The sequence below is a fragment of the Chrysochloris asiatica genome, unplaced genomic scaffold (assembly GCF_000296735.1).
Source record: "Chrysochloris asiatica unplaced genomic scaffold, ChrAsi1.0 scaffold00004, whole genome shotgun sequence".
In the NCBI taxonomy this organism is placed as follows: Eukaryota; Metazoa; Chordata; class Mammalia; order Afrosoricida; family Chrysochloridae; genus Chrysochloris; species Chrysochloris asiatica.
In genome coordinates this window covers 11,895,794-11,913,097 of record NW_006408522.1, presented here as the reverse complement: position 1 = coordinate 11,913,097, position 17,304 = coordinate 11,895,794, and the positions used below count along the sequence as shown (strand labels likewise).

Below are 17,304 nucleotides of genomic sequence, written 5' to 3'. Positions count from 1 at the left end.
CAGAACGAGTCACTGCCCAGTCCTCACAATTGTTGCCCATTACAGCTGGCACTGTGACAATCCATATCATGGGGGAAAGGGGTGTCTTCCTCTTTTTATCTGACCCTCCACTTTATCAAGCATGATGTCCTTCTCCAGTGACTGGTCCCTCCTGACAGTCCTTTCATACTTAGTATGTCCTAAGTATGAAAGACAAAGTCTTGTCAGCCTAAATTTTAAGGAGCATTCTGGTTGTACTTCTTCCAACACAGATTTGTTGGTTCTACTGGCAGTACATGGCACTTTCAGTATTCTCCTCCAACACCATAACTCATATTCATCCATTCTTCTGTGGTCTTCCTTATTCACCATCCAACTTTCACATGTGTGTGAGGCGAGTGAAAATAACCATGGCTTGGGTCAGGTGCACCTTCATTCTCAAACTGACATCTCTGCTCTTGAACACTTTGAAGAGGTGTTACGCAACAGATCTCAGTAATACAATACGTTGTTTGATTTCTTGACTGCTGCTTCCATGAATGTTGACAGTAGGTCCAACTAAAATGAAGTCTTGGACAACTTCAATCTTTCTCCATTTATTATGATGTTATTTATTGGTCCAGTGGTGAGGATTTTTGTTTTCTTTACACTGAGGTGCAACCCATACCAAAGATTGTAGTCTTTGATCTTCATCAGTAAGCATTTTAAGTCCTCTATGTTTTCAGCAAATAAAGTTGTACCACCTGCACATCGCAGGTTATTAATGAATCTTCTTTCAATCCTGATGCCATGTTCTTCATATAATCCAGCTTCTTGGATTATTTGCTCAGCATACAGATTGAATAAAATGGTGAAAGAACACAACCTTGACACAAATCTTTCCTGATTTTAAACCATTTGGTGTCTCCTTGTTCTGTTTGAACGACTGCCTCTTGGTATATGTAGAGGTTCTTCATGAGCTCAATTAAGTGTTCTGGAATTTCCATTCTTGGCAATGTTGTCTGTAGCTTGTCATGATGCACACAGTCTTCTTGTTGTTAGCTGATATTGAATTGGCCCTAAATCATGGTGACCCCATGCACAATGGAAGGAAATGCTACCCAGTCCTACACCATCCCCACAATCAACTGTAGACCAGGCTATTGTGATCCATAATGATGTCATTGATTGATTTTCAGAAGTAGATTGCCAGGCCTTTCTTCTGAGTCTATCCTAGTCTGGAAGGTCTGCTGAAACTGCTCAGCATCCTAGCAGCACCCAAACTCTCCAATGACAGATGGCTGGTGGCTGGGCATGAAGTTCACTGGCTGGGAATCAAACCCAGACCTCCCACACAGAAGTCCAGAATTCTACCACTAAGCCATCAATGCTTCCACCTAACACTTTAAAAGCTTGAATATGAAAGATATCCACATGTGCCTGGAGAGGTCAGAGAGAGAAAGAAATAACTCTATTTTGAGTAGAAATGCGATTAAAACAAATAATTTTACTTCTCCCCCAAAGTCAAAATTCACCATTGGCCTTTTCTCTAGTAAGGAAATACACATGAGGTTGCTCATTTCAGATATTTGCTCATTTTAACAGACTTTTCTAAATACTGACTTCACTCGAACTTTTCAAGCCGAGAATACATCAACCAGTGATTGAAGTAGAAATGTTCCTTTCCCATGAAGCACCTAGGAACGAATAGTACTCACAGTAAAGTATTTTTCATTCACGGTAACTTCCAAAATCAGGAATTTTTTCCAAGGAAATTTTTTCTGCAGGACAGTCAGTTTAGCAAATCAAGGGATATTCCTCCTCCATAAGCATTAACAAGCTGGTACTGCCCAGTTTTGTCCTTCATTAGGCCATCTCCTCTCAGGAGGAGGCCTCTTCAAGACTACCCTTAGTCATTAACTCAAGTAGGTCAAAACTTGAGATTCTGCTGGGGCAGCAATTCAGAATCCAGGGCAAGCAATACTGCCAGAAGTCAAACAAACACACACTTTCAACAGGAAAAGAAAAACCCCACACCCCACAAATTTGTGGAATGAGTAGTTCCGTCCATCAAGAAGTTCAACTGAGCATGTAATCCCTGCTGCCCAAGCACACTGTCCTTTCTAGGACACCAACATTCAACACTAAGACACAAAGCAACACTCAACTTACATGAGGTGAAACTATCCATAATGCCACGTTTGAGTGGGCATACTAATGCCATGAAGCTCTTTGCTGCAATTCAAATAAGGATGTGGTGGTGGTGGTGATGTGCTATGGAGTCGGTTCCAACTCATAGCAACCCTGTACAGGGTTTCTGAGGCTATAAATCTTTATGGGAGCAGAAAGCCTCATCTTTCTCCCGCGGAAGAGCTGGTAGTTTAGAACTGCTGACCTTGAGAGTAGCAGCCCGATTCATATCCACTATGCTACCAGAGCTCCTTATGTAATGAAAAAATTTTTTTTAAAGGAGAAAATAACACTTGGGAAAACCCTATGAGGATTTACTGAATAAAATGCATTGCTGTTTTAATTTCTCCATTTTCTGACATCCAATGTGGAGCTGTGGGTTAATGTGTCAGACTGCAAAGTCATTTGAACCACAAGGTCAGTGGTTCAAGCTCACCAGCTGCTCCTTGGAAACCCTATACAGGGTCACTAGGGATAGGAATCGACTCGACGGTACTTAACAACAACAATAACAATGCATCCTCTTGGGTTTCCTGAGCAGGTGGCAATGATTAAGGGCCTTCCAGGAAGTATCTACGAAGGATGTTAAGCAGAGCAGTGTAGTTGGGGTGGAGGAGTTCGAGTGAAGCAAGTTTGAGTGAAGTCAGTATTTCAAAAAGTCTGTTAAAATGAGCAAATATCTGAAATGAGCAGCCTTAAGTGGAGGAGTGTGTGCTTGTAAATCATTCAAGGGTGTTTTCTCTTACAGGTGCATTGCAGCTAATAAATGAAGAAATATGAGTACAACGAAAATCTCGTAATTTGGAAACCTATAATGCATCTAGGCATTGGTCATCAGTAGCTGTTAACATCAAAAACAGATAGGAGCCAAATATCATGTGCCCCAGTAGAAGAACAGAACACCTATGAGGTATTCTTGTGAAAAGAAAAGAGAAATTAAATCTAAATGTGATCAAGCCTCTAAATCTAAGAGCCAATTTAGAGGAACATACCAACGGCACTTAAAGGAAGCAGATTAGGACATCAGGCCGAGAAAAGCTCTGTAGGCTAAAAAAAAAAAACCCTGTTTCTCTAACAATAAGTTGTCAGAATTAAGAAAATAAAAAGAAAGCTTAAGTTCCATTTGTGGGACTTATTTCTATCCTGATTCAAAGAAACAAACATTAAAAAACCACTAATAAATAAAGATATGATCATCAAGAATACTGAAATGCAGACTAAATACTGATAATAAATATGAGTCTCATTTTTAGGTGTGATACTGTGGTTCTGTTCATGAAGAATTGTGATTCTGTTCATACAGAATACATACACTGAAATATATCAGTTACAGGACATGATGTCTGAAGTATGCTTCAAAATAACGAGAAGCGAGGGGAGAGGTGGGGGGGCGAGTTGGTAACTAATGAATACAGGAAATGGGGACATGGGATTTACAGTATGATTCTGTACTTTTATACATATATTTAAATTTCTATAATATAAAGTTAAAAACAAGAAAGAAGATGTACTTTGGAGATCCTGTTCTAGACTGACCTCCGTTTACTGAGGAAGTCATTCCACACTGGTTTTTCATTCCCAGGCACAGGAAACCATATGATTCAAAATGCTCAATACCTGTCCATTTCAGTCCACTAATGCCTAGGAGATCGATCTTTGTGCATTGTATTTTGTTTAATGACTTCCAATTTTCCTAAATTCATAGTTCGTATGTTCCACATTCTGATTATTAATGGATGTTTGCAGCTCTTTGTTCTCATTTCGAATTGTGCCCCATCAGCAAATGAAGGTCTCAAAAGCTTTGCTTCATTCATGTTACTCTGGCCAACTCTACCTTGGGAGGGCGCTCTTCCCCAGTCATATTTTGAGTGCCTGCCAACCTGAGGGTCTCATCTTCTGGCACTATATCTGACAATGTTCCATGGCTATGTATAAGGTTTTCAGTAGTTAACCATTCAGAAGTTATCTGTTTCTCCTTCTTCCCAGTTTGTCTTAGTCTGGAAGTTCTGGTAATACTTGTCCACCAAGGGTGACCCTACTGGTATTTAAAATACTTGTGGCATATCTTCCAGCATCATAGCAACATATAAGACACCACAGTATGATAAATTGTCAGATTAATAGAAAGATTTTAGATGATATAAAACAGAAAAAAATAATCAATTAAATAGAGGATTCAAGAGCATGCATCTGTAGATAAAGTTATTTGAAGATTGTTGATTGACCAAATGGAAGATTCCTATGTCTAAGCTACAGAAACTCTTAATCTGTGAATGCAGACTTAGACTATACCATGAAGTGTTCACATATAAAGAAGAACTTTTCAACTTTTCTGCACTGTAAAGAAATCAGAAGCAGACTGTCACATTTTTCTTCCAAGGAGTGACTGGTGGGTTTGAACCACCAACCATCAGTTAGCAGTCCAGTGCTGATCCGACAGCACCAAACCAGAATTCTAAAGAGGTAATTATTCTTGTTGTTAAGTGCAGTAGAGTCAGTTCCAACTCACAGTGACCCTGTGTAGGGCTTTCAGGGACTGGCTGGTGGGATTTAACTGCTGAGCTATGGTCAGCGGTCCAATGTTTACCCTCGTGAGGAAGTAATTAGCAGCTATAAATTGTAATCCCAGTCCTGCTGTTGAAGTTTAATACTAAGTCACCTGATGCCTAAAAGAGATGGTTTTCTTTTCTCTGCAAGAGAAAAGAGATAGGAATTCTGATATGCTCACATTTTGGGACTTGATTATTTCATGACTATAACCAGGGTCCTGTCTTCGTCAGGGGTTCCCAGCCTCAGTTTCTCCCCCAGCCCTCATGATGTTTTTTGAATAATGAGATTAGGAATGTTTTTCTGAATTTCCCAGTCCAAGAGACACTCTACATCTTCTAGTCATCATGCCAACATGTGTCTTACTTAACACTCTGCGCAGAGCAAGCCTGTGGAACGCTGAATGGATCACAGAACACCTGTGCTCCTCTTCATCCCTCTGGCCTCGTTCCTCCCAGATACTGTAATCTTGCTCATCTGTACATGCCTTAGTGGCCTATAGAATGTCCCCAGTAGCTTTATGAACAATAGAGCCTATAGAATGTCCCCAGTAGCTTTATGAACAATAGTAAATAATAGCGTGCTTTTATCCAGCTCTCTTATGAACAACAGTAAATAATAGCTTGCTTTTATCCAGCTCTCTGTACCTTCACTTTCTACCCAGAGCTAAGCATTCTTGGCCACATCCTGTGGGCATCATTCAGGAGCCGAGTGTACTAAGATGGTCTATGCAGAGCTTCTAATGATGTTTACAACCATTATGACTCTGCGGTATTTCATGTTTTTAAATCTGGTCTCAGACAGGCCAAGATCAACAGTATAAATTGCTCATAATGTTGAACTAAACAGCACTGCAAACATTTTTATAAAAGATGAAGGGAGGCAGTTAGATATAGCAGAGGGAAAATATGTGAAGCCCACCTAAGCCTAACCCTAACCCCTCTCTCCACCTCTCCATCCACCATCTTCACCATACCTGCTTTCCTCCCAGTCTCTGGGCTTCTTGGTTTCGTTGGGTTTTATGCAGCGGATGTAGTGGGGTGTACACTTCATCAGGGTGCTCACAAGGTCATTGGCTTGTTTCTAGAAAGAAAGAATAACAAAAGTTAGCGAAAAAGAACTTCCCCACAACAGACCGACTGTCTAAGAATACTTTAGTGTGAAACTCAAGTGTGCAACCATCTAAACAGAAATTAATCTTTATAACAATTTGCTCATTAAACTTAGGTAAGGTCAACCAAAGTTTTGTAAAGCTTTACTGAATTTTATGATGACTTTTAACGCTGCTAAATGCGTTTGAAATTTGATCTTAGAAAGCAATTAGGCATCTTTAGCATAGCTAATAAAACAATAAATCTTTAGACAAAATTCTTTGCAGATGGTACAAGGAAGCACGCTGATGATAAACGAAGTTGATTTAATATTAAGTTAGGGCCTTTGCATGTAACTTTTTGTTTTGACAAATTATTTGCATCAAATTTCCTGGTAATCCAACCATTGAAGAACCATCACATTAAAATGATAGGAATTCATCATCAAAGGATGCAAGGGTCATATCATTTCAGAGTGTATCAAGCTCTTGTATGCCATCACCTCCAATTTCTTCTTCAATATATCCTTTTACAAGCATGTAGACTTTGAGCACTTACAGTGGGTCAGAAAACTAACTCCTTCTCAAAGGTAAAATATGTCATATAATATCATCTGGTCAAAGTAGAACTGGATTCTAGCAGAAAAGGCCACATAAACAAAGCTGAGCTTGCTTATGAAGTATTCCAAATTCGGAGACTATCAAACCTGGAGTGAAGGCGGGAGCAGTGTTCAAGTCAGCATTCCCACCACACCACATGCCGGAAGCTGCCTTGTGGGTTCAAGGATGGGCACAGATGCAAACTCAACTTCCAAGCAAAAAAATCACGAAGAGGGAATACCTCCAAAAAACAATAGCGGAAAGGAGTCCCCAGTGCCAGAAAACCATTCAGAAATGAGCAGAAGTGATTGGCTCACAGCAGATATCCTGCTCTCAGTTAGGGTGTTTCTGGTGACTTGAATTTGAGTTTGGGAAATCTGAAACCCTTGAGAAATACTACTGTTTATAGTCACAGCAAGATGTTTACTGGTGTTGATAGAAACAATAATTTGGGGAAGGAGAAGAATGACAGTTGAGCTGTCTGATGAATATATAAGCAGTGTTCAAAAAGTTCATGTAAAATACATATTATGAAAAACTATGCATAAATTTTAAACAAATTTTGCACCAAAATAATCTTGTACTAATTTGTATGTATTAACATGTTTGAGCATGTTGGTCTGAGACAAGGAGGATAAGACATTAGTTTGAAAAAGAGTTCTTATCAGAGCAACATGAATTCTGCTAAAATTGAAGCAAGAACAAACATCATAAAAACAATGCCCCCCACCACCCCAAATCAGCAGTTTACAAATGGAGAACTCGTTTTAAGAAGGGACAACATTATGTTGAAGAAGCCTGCAGTGGCAGACCATCCATATCCATTTTCGAGAAAATGACTAATCTTGCTCTTGCCTAATTGACCGGTGACTAACAGTAGAAACAATAGTCAGCACCATAGACAGCTCAACTTGTTCAGTTTACACAATTCTGACTGAAAAATTAAAGCTCAGCAAACTTTCTGCTTGATGGGTACCGATACTATTGTGCCCAGATCAGCTGTAGACATGAACAGTTTTCAATGGAAATTTTAAACAAGATGCTGAAGGATTTCTTCAAAGAACTATAATAGGAGATGAACTATGGCCTGACCAGGATGACCCTGCAAAGTTTAATTAAGGCCATGGCTCTGGTAGCATAGTGGTTACGAATTGGGCTGCGAACCTCAGGGTCAGCAGTTCGAAACTACCAGCTGTTTCGTTCTGCGGGAGAAAGATGAGGCTTTCTGCTCCCGTAAAGATTTACAGCCTTGGAAACCCTGTATAGGGTTGCTATGAGTCGGAACCGACTCCACAGCACATAACAACAACAATGGTTCCCAAGAAGTGGAAGTAGTTCAGACAAAGCAAACTCAGACTGGTCAAGAGCAAAGGTCATGGCAACTGTTTTGAGGGGATGCTCAAGGCATTTTGCTTGTTGACTTTCTGTAGTGCCAAACATCGAGATCAAGTGCTTATTGTGAGAGATAGTCAAAGCTTTAGCAGAAAAACACCCAGGAGAGCTTCACCAGAGAGCCCTTTTCCACCAAGCCAGGACTCCTGCTGATTCCTCTCATCAAACAAGGGCTACTTCCTGAGAGCCCCATGAGAAATCACGAGGCATCCACCTTACAGTCCTGATTTCGTTCCTCCTGGCTTCTGTTTGTTTCCTAATGTTAAAAAAAAACTTTAAAGGGTTGTTGTTGTGAAGTGCCGAGTCAGTTCCAACCCATAGCGACCCTGTATAGGGTTTCCAAGGAGCGGCTGATAAGTTTGAAGCACCGACCTTGCAGTTTAAATCGACCTTGTGGTCCACTGCTTGTCCTGACTCCACACCATGACACCACTTTTAAGGGTACCTACCCATTTATCCTTAGTCTTTATACTGGAGTCTTGGTGTGGTGTTGTGGGCTAATGTGCCAGACTGCAAAGCCGTTTGAACTGCAAGGTCAGCAGTTCAAGCTCACCAGCTGCTCCTTAGAAACCCTATACAGGATCGCTATGGGTCAGAACTGACTCGGCACTTCACAACAACAACCCATTTATCTTCAGTTAACAATGTGAAAAAAAGAGACTGTACTGATGTGGTGAAGTCCCTGGGATCCTCAGTTCTTTAGGGATGGACTAAATGGCTGTTAACATTGCTTATAAAAGTGTCTTGAGCTTGATGCATTTTATGTGGAGAAATAAAGTTTATATTTTTTATTTTTATCTTTGAATTCCACTTGTTCCACAAACTTTTTGAGACCTCCTTGTAAATTGGTATCACTGAACTGTACATGTGAAGAATGTTGAAATGGCAAATGTTCTAGCACATATATATTTACTACAATAAACAAAGACAACAAAAGATGTTCCCTGGATAATTAAGTCCTCTGTATAGTGTTTAGAATACCACGTTCTTTGGAATGTTTGAAATCGAGGACAAAGCTGCCGAGATTGCATAATCCAAGCCAAACTCCCGGAGATCAAAAAGCAAACTGACTCTTCTCTTTGTTGATGTAGAATATTGCACCTGGGGGCGGTGGTGGGGAATCTATCTTTGCATTACATAAGCTGAAGCTGGGGAGGGACTACAGAGTTGCCTATGACACAACATTTTTCATTTATTTTAATTTTCTAAACAGTAAGAAAAACTTCGCAGGCTCTCTTGTACTGGTGGTGGTGGAACTGCCGTGGAGCCAGTTCCGACTCATAGTGACCCTATACAGACTTTCTGAGGATGTATATCTTTATGGGAGCAGAAAGCCTCATCTTTCTCCTGCAGAACAGCTGGTAGTTTTGAATTGTTCTTGCACTAGGCATTTCTAAAAGAAAACAGTTAGAAGGGATTGCTAGTCTATCTTGTCGTCACCTTAGTATATGAAACATATAAAGGCAAGTGTAACTTAAGCTTATGTGCCACTTGACGGTTGTTTCTCGCTCAAAAGAATGATGGATAGCCTTCACGGAGTGTGTATCATAGGCTGCATACGTGGATTATCGCATTTATGTGGTTAGTTTTCCTGCTGTTTAGATTGTAAAATGAGACTTAAAGCTAAATAAGTAACAAAACTGGGGCTTCAACCCAAGTCTTTGAGTTACTGAAGTCTGCTTCTTAACCAGAAAGTCCAACTGCATTCCTGACAAAAAGATACAAGATCTTTTAGTGCGATATAAAAGGAATTAACTAGGTAAGCTAGCAGTAGACAGAAGTCTTCAGGTGGAGGGATATTTAATCTTACCAAGCAGAAATACATCTTAGCTATCAAAAGGTCCCCAAATTTACTAAGCTAGGAGTGAACTTTAGATTTCTTCTGAAGTGGGTGTAAAGCAGTAACTGGATTGGAACCTGATCTGTGAATCTGTACAGAGACTACAGATGGCACAGGGATCATAATCAGAGAGTAGACAGGACAATGAAAACTTTATCTAGGGTGACAGTATCTCATTCTACCCTCTACACAGATTATAAGCAGGCTTGGATTGTGACTTTTGTTTTGTTACTTGTAAACTGTGTTATAACTCATTAAATTTCTCTGGGCCTTGGTTTTCTCATTTGTAAAATAAGGAGGTTTGACTAGAAGACCTCTTAATATCTTAACTTCATGGTTGAACTCGGTGTTAGGAGTCAACCAATTAAAGAAATAAATCAACCAGTCCAAACATCTACATGTCTTCTAGTACATCCCACCCTATTAGTGGTCCAGCCTTATTTAGACAATGTGGACCAGCTGAGTTAGATTTTGTTTCCCTGAAACATTAGTCTTTGGTGCAAATTTCAATACTGGTACCTTTCAGCTATAACCATGTCACATTTAGTGAAGTCTCAAAATCAAATGTCATTACAGGTTACATACTTCCATTTATAAAGCAAGATGATGGGAATTTCCTCAAACCAAAAATTCTGTTAACTATAGCCTATAGATCATTTTTAAATGTCAAAGCATTATGATATAAAATATATAAACACCTTGAAATAAAGTTTACTTCCAAGGGACTTGGGATTTCTTTAAATGCTAGTACCTCAGGGATATCAGTGAGATAATTCCTAAGGACATCTGTTAAACATCGTGGACGATGCAAGAGATTGAGCCATGCCTCTGGATCTCTGAGAAATGTCAAAAAGGGGATACATATAATAAATCCACAGTATTTGTTGCTTACAGAGAAGTGCCCCATTTTTTTTTTAGGAGTAAAATGAAAAGCTTACAAATAGATAATAACAGGATTGCTGTGTTGTTAATTTAGTCACAGTTTCCAAAGTCCTGGTTGACACTGAGGGTTAATGTGCTAACTGCAAGGTCAGTGGTTCAAACGCACCAGCCACTCCTTGGAAACCCTATACAGGTTCAGAACAGACTTGAAGGCACTTAACAACAACAACAACATACACCCATTGATCTGAATCTTTCATCAGCATATTCATTGTTTGTACCAATGTGCTTCACCTCTGCATCCTTCAAATCATGCCCTAACATATATGCATTCTGAAAACAAAGTGCCAACTATTCCACTTACAATTAGATTATTGATTGAAGCTTTTATTTTTACCACTTCAAGTATTTGAATTTATGTTTAATTTATAACCATAGTCTAAATTGTCAAATGCTTCATCATCAGAATAAGAAACATTTGAGAAATAATTAATATCAGGCAAATTTAGTCCTGGGCAATATACCTCTGGTATAGCTACTACCTGTCTGTCAAAGGAGGCGTCCATGTTACTATGATGTTGGACAGGTTTCAGTGGGGCTTCCAGACTAAAACTAAGAAGACACACCAATGAAAATGTCATTGATCCCAAGTATCCAATCCTATTGTGACTTGAGTCAGGGTCCAACTTGATGACAGGTAATAACAAAAACAGCAGCAGCAGCAATTGTAGTTTCTAAACACCGAACCTTAAGGTCAGCGGTTCGAAACTACCAGCCGCTCCGTGGGAGAAAGATGAGGCTTTCTGCTCCCGTAAAGATTTACACCCTCGGAAACCCTGTACAGGGTCGCTATGGGTCGGAACCGACTCGATGGCACTTAACAACAACAACAACAAACACCAATTCTATAAACAGAAGGCAAGTTAGCAATGTTGTGACCTTCCTGCTTGGACCTTTTCCTATTCTAACCCTTCTTTCCCACACCTTACTGAGTTGTTCCCCTTGGTAACAATAGCTCAAAAACCAACTATTATTTTGCTTTGTACTTTACTAGAACTTTTGTTGATATTCTAAAAAGGAAAAAAACAAAGAAGCAATATTCTGCATCTGAATCTCTTTTGTTATTTCCATGCCAAGTTCTCCCCTCTTTTATTTTCTCATTTATTTTCTCAATTTGTTCCCTTTTTCTTCCCTACCTCCAACATTTGCTTGTTTTACTCTGACTTCCTTTTAGAACCCCACATTCTCTCTTTCAGTAAGGACAGTAGCCTTCTTTTGTAACATATTCTAAACATCATAGTATTATATTACGCTCTAAATGTTCTAGATAGCATGTGTTGTGATTTTGAGCTTCCTAGTTTCCTAGACTAGATAAACGATTATCCTGTACCACAGAATGAATATCTCCAAGGTCTTCAGGGCCTTAGTAAACTTCATTTCTCAAACTTTGGACACATTATTAGGAGGGACCAGTCCCTGGAGAAGCACAGCATGTTTGGTAAAGTGGAGGGTCAGTGAAAAAGAGGAAGACCCCCAACAAGATGGATTGACACCATGGCAAAAACAATGGGCTCAATGTAAGGATGGCACAGGACCAGGCAGTGTTTCATTCTATTGTGCACTGGGTTGCTGAGTCAGAACTGACTCGATGGCACCTAACAACAACAAAAAGCCGATGCTGGGAGCACACTGGCTCAGAAGCACTGAATTGCAAACCACAAGTTTAGTAGTTCAAGCTCACCAGTTGCTCGGTGGGAGAAAGGTAAGGCTTTCTGTTCCTGCAAAGATATCTCACACTATGGGTTGTATGGACTTGATGGCACTTAACAAAAACAAAACAACACAGATCTTGAGGACTTATTTGTTAAAAAGAAAACCAATCACATTTTTAAATGAAAAAGGAAATTGCTGATTTTGATATATGTTTTCATCCCATTGATGAGGTTCACACCAAAACACACTTGTATGTGATTAATTGTAGGAACTGGATTTCAAGACTGATTTAATGGCTATTTATGGCATGATTTCCTTTAAAAAGCTTTTTTCCCCTATTAAATGTTGAATTAAGTTAAAAAAAGTAATTTGCTAATTTTTGAAGTCTGAATGTTGTGTGAAAAAAACAAAACAAAAGGTGATGCAATCAATGAGAGACATCTCTTGTTCTTGAATGAAGAACATTTCAAAATTTTGCATACTCTTTAAGTAATAAATGTATTTAACTATTATAATTGTGTACATTTTATTTTTATCTCAGTAATTGCAAGGAAACAAACAAACTCTTCGACTTTCTTCACTCTTAAACTTTCAAGGTCTTCGCTGAGATGCCAAACACTTGTTAGACTTTGGGGATCAGCAGGAACCCCCACTATTGTTAGACTTTGCACGTCAGCAGAAGCCCCCACTAGGCTGCAGGAATGGACAGAGACTGACAGTTTTTTCACCCTATACATAGAGCATCTAATACAATTCCTTTTGCATAGTAAGAGCAAGCATAGCTTTGTTAAGTGGTCAGATGGATGATGCTAAAATGCAGCAGAGATAACCTGCCTGCAGAATAAAACCATTTATCAACCACATGACAGCAACATTTGTTCAAGAATTCAGACTTGAGTCTCCTGCTCTGGACGCCCCAGGCACAACAGAACAAAACGCTGCTCTGTTTCTGCCCCACCCTCATGATCACTTGTAGCAAAATGTCCTAGAAGCAAACTGAGAACCACTGCATCAGGCTTCCCACAGAGTCCTGCTCAGTCTTACACACTATCGCTGACTTAGGAAGAGAATATGACATTTTCCTCTCCCATCAAATGAGCAGAGCTGTGCTCCTGGCCTGGTGTTGATTCTGTTCTTACTTGTACGTCTCCCTGGGATTAAGAACAACTTTCTCCACTGCTCCTCTAGTCATGGCAGCACCTACTGCTGGAGAGACAGGGACTGTCTACCATCTCAGAAGGAGAGCTGAGCATTTGGGACAAGTAGATGGGCCCTAGGCATGGAGAAAACCCCCTATCTCAGTGTCTCGGTTCTGCAACTGCTGTAACAGGGAGAGTTCACGCCTACACAGAGACAGAGTGGCAGGTCAGTTGAGGTCACAGAATCCATCAGAGAGAATACAATTGTGAGGGAGGCATGCAGAGTTTGACGCCGGCGGGATGAACTGGCTGACTTCGGGCTGACCTCCTGATGGGATGGCTTGAGATTTGCAACCCTAAACATTCTGGTATAGCTCCAAAAGGTGGTAGTTGGGGTGTTCAACCAGGATATAAATGGAAGAAAAGGGTCAATTCTTCTAAGGAGGAAAAAAATGTCCCCAGTCTCTCCTCATTCTCTTTTTTCTATTTTTCTTTTTTAAAAATAGGGAATAAACTTGGCTGAGAATCTAGACCACTTGAAAGTGAGTCACAGTGGCCTTGATATTCTGGGCCCCTTGGATCTGAATGTGATCATCTTGTGACTAGATTTTCCAATTCAGACCTAATCCTTATCCAGGACTTGACATGAAGCAATGAGTCAGAACCTTCACACACTCACTAATATCTGGGCCTCATCAGAATTCCACCTGCTAACCCCTTCAACTCACTGCTCCACTGAACCTAACTCAGTTACCATCCAGGGTGACTACATTTCTCTCACTTTTGTATACGATACTCCTGAAACCCAGGGGGCTTTATGCTCCAGTTCAAACCCAGTTCAAACTTCCATCACAAAATGCAAGGCTCCTCTTGACTGGAACCTTCTCGTTGAACTTTTGCTGATTGTTTCCATCATTCCAGCTCTTAGGAAGCTAACCAATGGTTTGGGAGGCCAGCTTTCATACATGAAACACTCAGAGAAGAACCAAGGAACAGGATAGACTATAACAACCATGGGTGCTCACGAGGCTGGGAATATCCAGGAGGGCCCTGTGGAGAAGGACGGGTAGGATTTGGGCACAAAGAGTGTGAGGGTTTAGGCAGGAGCAAGAATGTGCAAATGTAAGTGAACACAAAGAATGAAACAGGAGCGAACAAGATGGCAGACAGGAAAGGAAGTGTCTGGGCCAATTTAAGAGGCGCTGGCACATATTTTTGGCTACATTTTGTTCCAGACACTATGCTAAATGTTTTGGATGGATTACTGAAGTGAATCATCACAGCAACTCCTTGATGCAGCTAGTAAGATCTCCACCTCACAGATAAAGCAAGACGCACTGAGAGGTTAGGTCCCATGCTGACAATTACACTGTTAGTTAAAGCCAGAGCTAGGATTTGAAACCATGCAAGCATAACCCTGAACCTTTTACTGCCATTGACTTCTTCTCTTTGGATACAGAATTGGGGAGGTATTTCACTGGTGAGTCTTGGTGGCATGGTGGTTAAGCGCTTGGCTGCTAACCCAAAGGTTGGTGGTTTCAATCCACTAGCCACTCTGCAGGAAAAAGGTGTGGTGGTCTTCTTCCATATAGACTGCAGCCTAGGGAATCCTCTGGGGACCATGCTACACAGTCCTATAGGATCACTGTGTGTTGGAATGAACTCAATACCAGCAGGTTTTTTGTTTTTTAAATTTAAATGCTATGATTTTTTTTTAAAAAGGCAGGAGGTTTGGTGATTATTTCTATAAGCATTACATTATTTAAGGACATTTGACTCAGCCTCTCAATTCAAAACAACCTCTCAATGAGGGAGCGTAGATTTCACCACACAAAGGCAGAGATGACATAGTACTGACCACAGGGGATCCCAAGACACCCGCTGAGGATCGAATGCATTTCCTTTGACTTAGACAAGCTAGGAGACCAAAAGTGCTGAAATTCACAGTGAGGCTGGGCCTGCAGTATCCGGGGAAGATGGATGCATAGGTCACTCCTAGGAAACCACACAGAGTTTTAGGGACATCAAGTCCCATAACAGGCAAGTTCTCAGGTCTGGTTTGGAAAACTGTCATTAAAATTTTAAATGTGGACCCGAATCACAAAATTTCTCCAGTAGCTCAACGTAAATTCTTCCAGGTTCAGTTTAATGCCACTTCCTCTTAGAAAGCAGCTGATTATTATCTGTTGACTACTGATCTGTGAAGGTACTTCATATCCTTTGGAGTTTCAGTACAGTCAAGTCAAATTCGGCTTGCATCAGGTAATCTGTTCTGAAGCAGCAATTGCACTTCTGAACAGCTCTACAATTGCCTTACATCTTACTGACCTCATCCCAGCCCAGGGATGCAGTTCCTGGCTCCCAGAAAAACCTAGCTCTTCTAGGAATCTATAAATTTCCCCAAATAAAACAAACCTTTATTTTGCTTCCCGCAGTAGTTGGGCGTCCTTTCTTTTCAGCTTGCAGATTTTCCGGAAATAAAGACTTTATGAAAGGTCTGGAAAAAGAGAAAGAGAATAGATGAGCTGTGAGTAATACCTTGGGGGTTGGAAGCTTGCTTCCGTAGAAAAAGGAGTGGAGGACCATTCAGAAGCATATAACCTTGGCTGCAGAAAGTCTATCAGACTTATAGGACCTGCCATTAAGATGTGACTCAAGGAAATGAGCAACAGACCAAATAAACAAGGAAAAAGAATTCTAAGATGTAAGCATACTGGAGTTTAAGGCTGAAGAAACCATTTTAACACTTCTGCCTTTTCAATTTCCTCACTTATTGGAATAGAGGCATATATCTCAACATTAGAACAAACCAGAGGGAGGTCAGTGTGGATTTGTTAAGACAAGCAAAACAGTGTAGTGCTAAGGGAATTGCCGTTGTGAGCATGTTGCTTAGCCCTGGCAATACTGATATCCTGTGCATTGCAGGATATTTAGTAGCATCCCAAGGTCCTATCGACTAGATACCATCAGCAAGCACATTCCTTCTACCCTCTCACTCCCACACAGAACATCTAAATTAAGCATACCCTGAAGTCTGGCATATTCTTCACAGATAAGCACTTTTTAACCCAATACATAACATGTTTTGACTTGAGAAACTGTGCTTTTGAGTATGGGCATCTTTAACTGGAGCTATAATAAATCACGAATGCTTTGTTTGCTTATATATATTCATTAGTAGTTCTAATCAAGCCACTTTTGTTTCCATGCCTCCTTACCAGCAAGGCAGGGCAAGGACTGAGTCATTTTTGTACCCCAGCTATCTGATGCAGGGCCTGGTACACAGCAAGTGCTTACTAAATAAGCATATCTGGAGACTGAAGAAAGTGATCCATGTACATGAACAATCAGCTACTCAGACTCACTCACTCTTAAATACCATCTTGAGCTTTCTAGGCAGTCTCCCCAGGAATCTACTTCAGACTGACCAGACACAAATATAGATTTTTGCAGTGAATGTGTTTACAGAGCCATGGGCTGTGTCTGTATGACAGGAGTTTATGTGGAATCATCAATAACTTTCTATCTTGCCCAGAAAGTTTTATTTAAAAAAAAAAGAGAGACATAAATTTTTGGAAGCCAAGTCTGCACTGCCTGCCATGGAAACCACAAGTCAAGACTGTGGCTTAGCTGACTCTGAGGGAAGAACAAATAGATTCTATGTGCTTTGAATTATAGGCATACCTTGGTTTACTGATCATCACAGATACTGCTTTAAAAAAAAAAAAAAATCAATCGAAGGTTGTGGCAACCCCTATCAGAGCAAGCCTATTGATGCTATTTTTCCAACCGTGTGTCATCATTTTGGGTCTCTGAGCCACATTTTGGTCACAATATTTCATACATTTTCATAAAGCTGTGGCACTGTAGGATAAGTGCTATAGGATAATCAAGGTGGGTTTGAACCACAAGGTCAGCAGTTAGAACTCATCAGCCGTTCCTCAAAAAACTTA

General features: G+C 40.3%; 1 protein-coding gene across 1 annotated transcript in view; it reads right to left on the bottom strand.

Annotated features, from left to right (window-relative positions):
* Window positions 1–17,304, bottom strand: part of MYO1E (myosin IE) — a 287,213-nt gene that overhangs the window by 56,772 nt on the left and 213,137 nt on the right. Inside the window, exons 16-17 of the mRNA XM_006831592.1 lie at window positions 15,767–15,848; window positions 5,672–5,778 (exon numbers count right to left, since the gene is read on the bottom strand). Coding sequence (XP_006831655.1) covers window positions 5,672–5,778; window positions 15,767–15,848 — 189 coding nt within the window. The remainder of the gene's footprint in view (window positions 1–5,671; window positions 5,779–15,766; window positions 15,849–17,304) is intronic.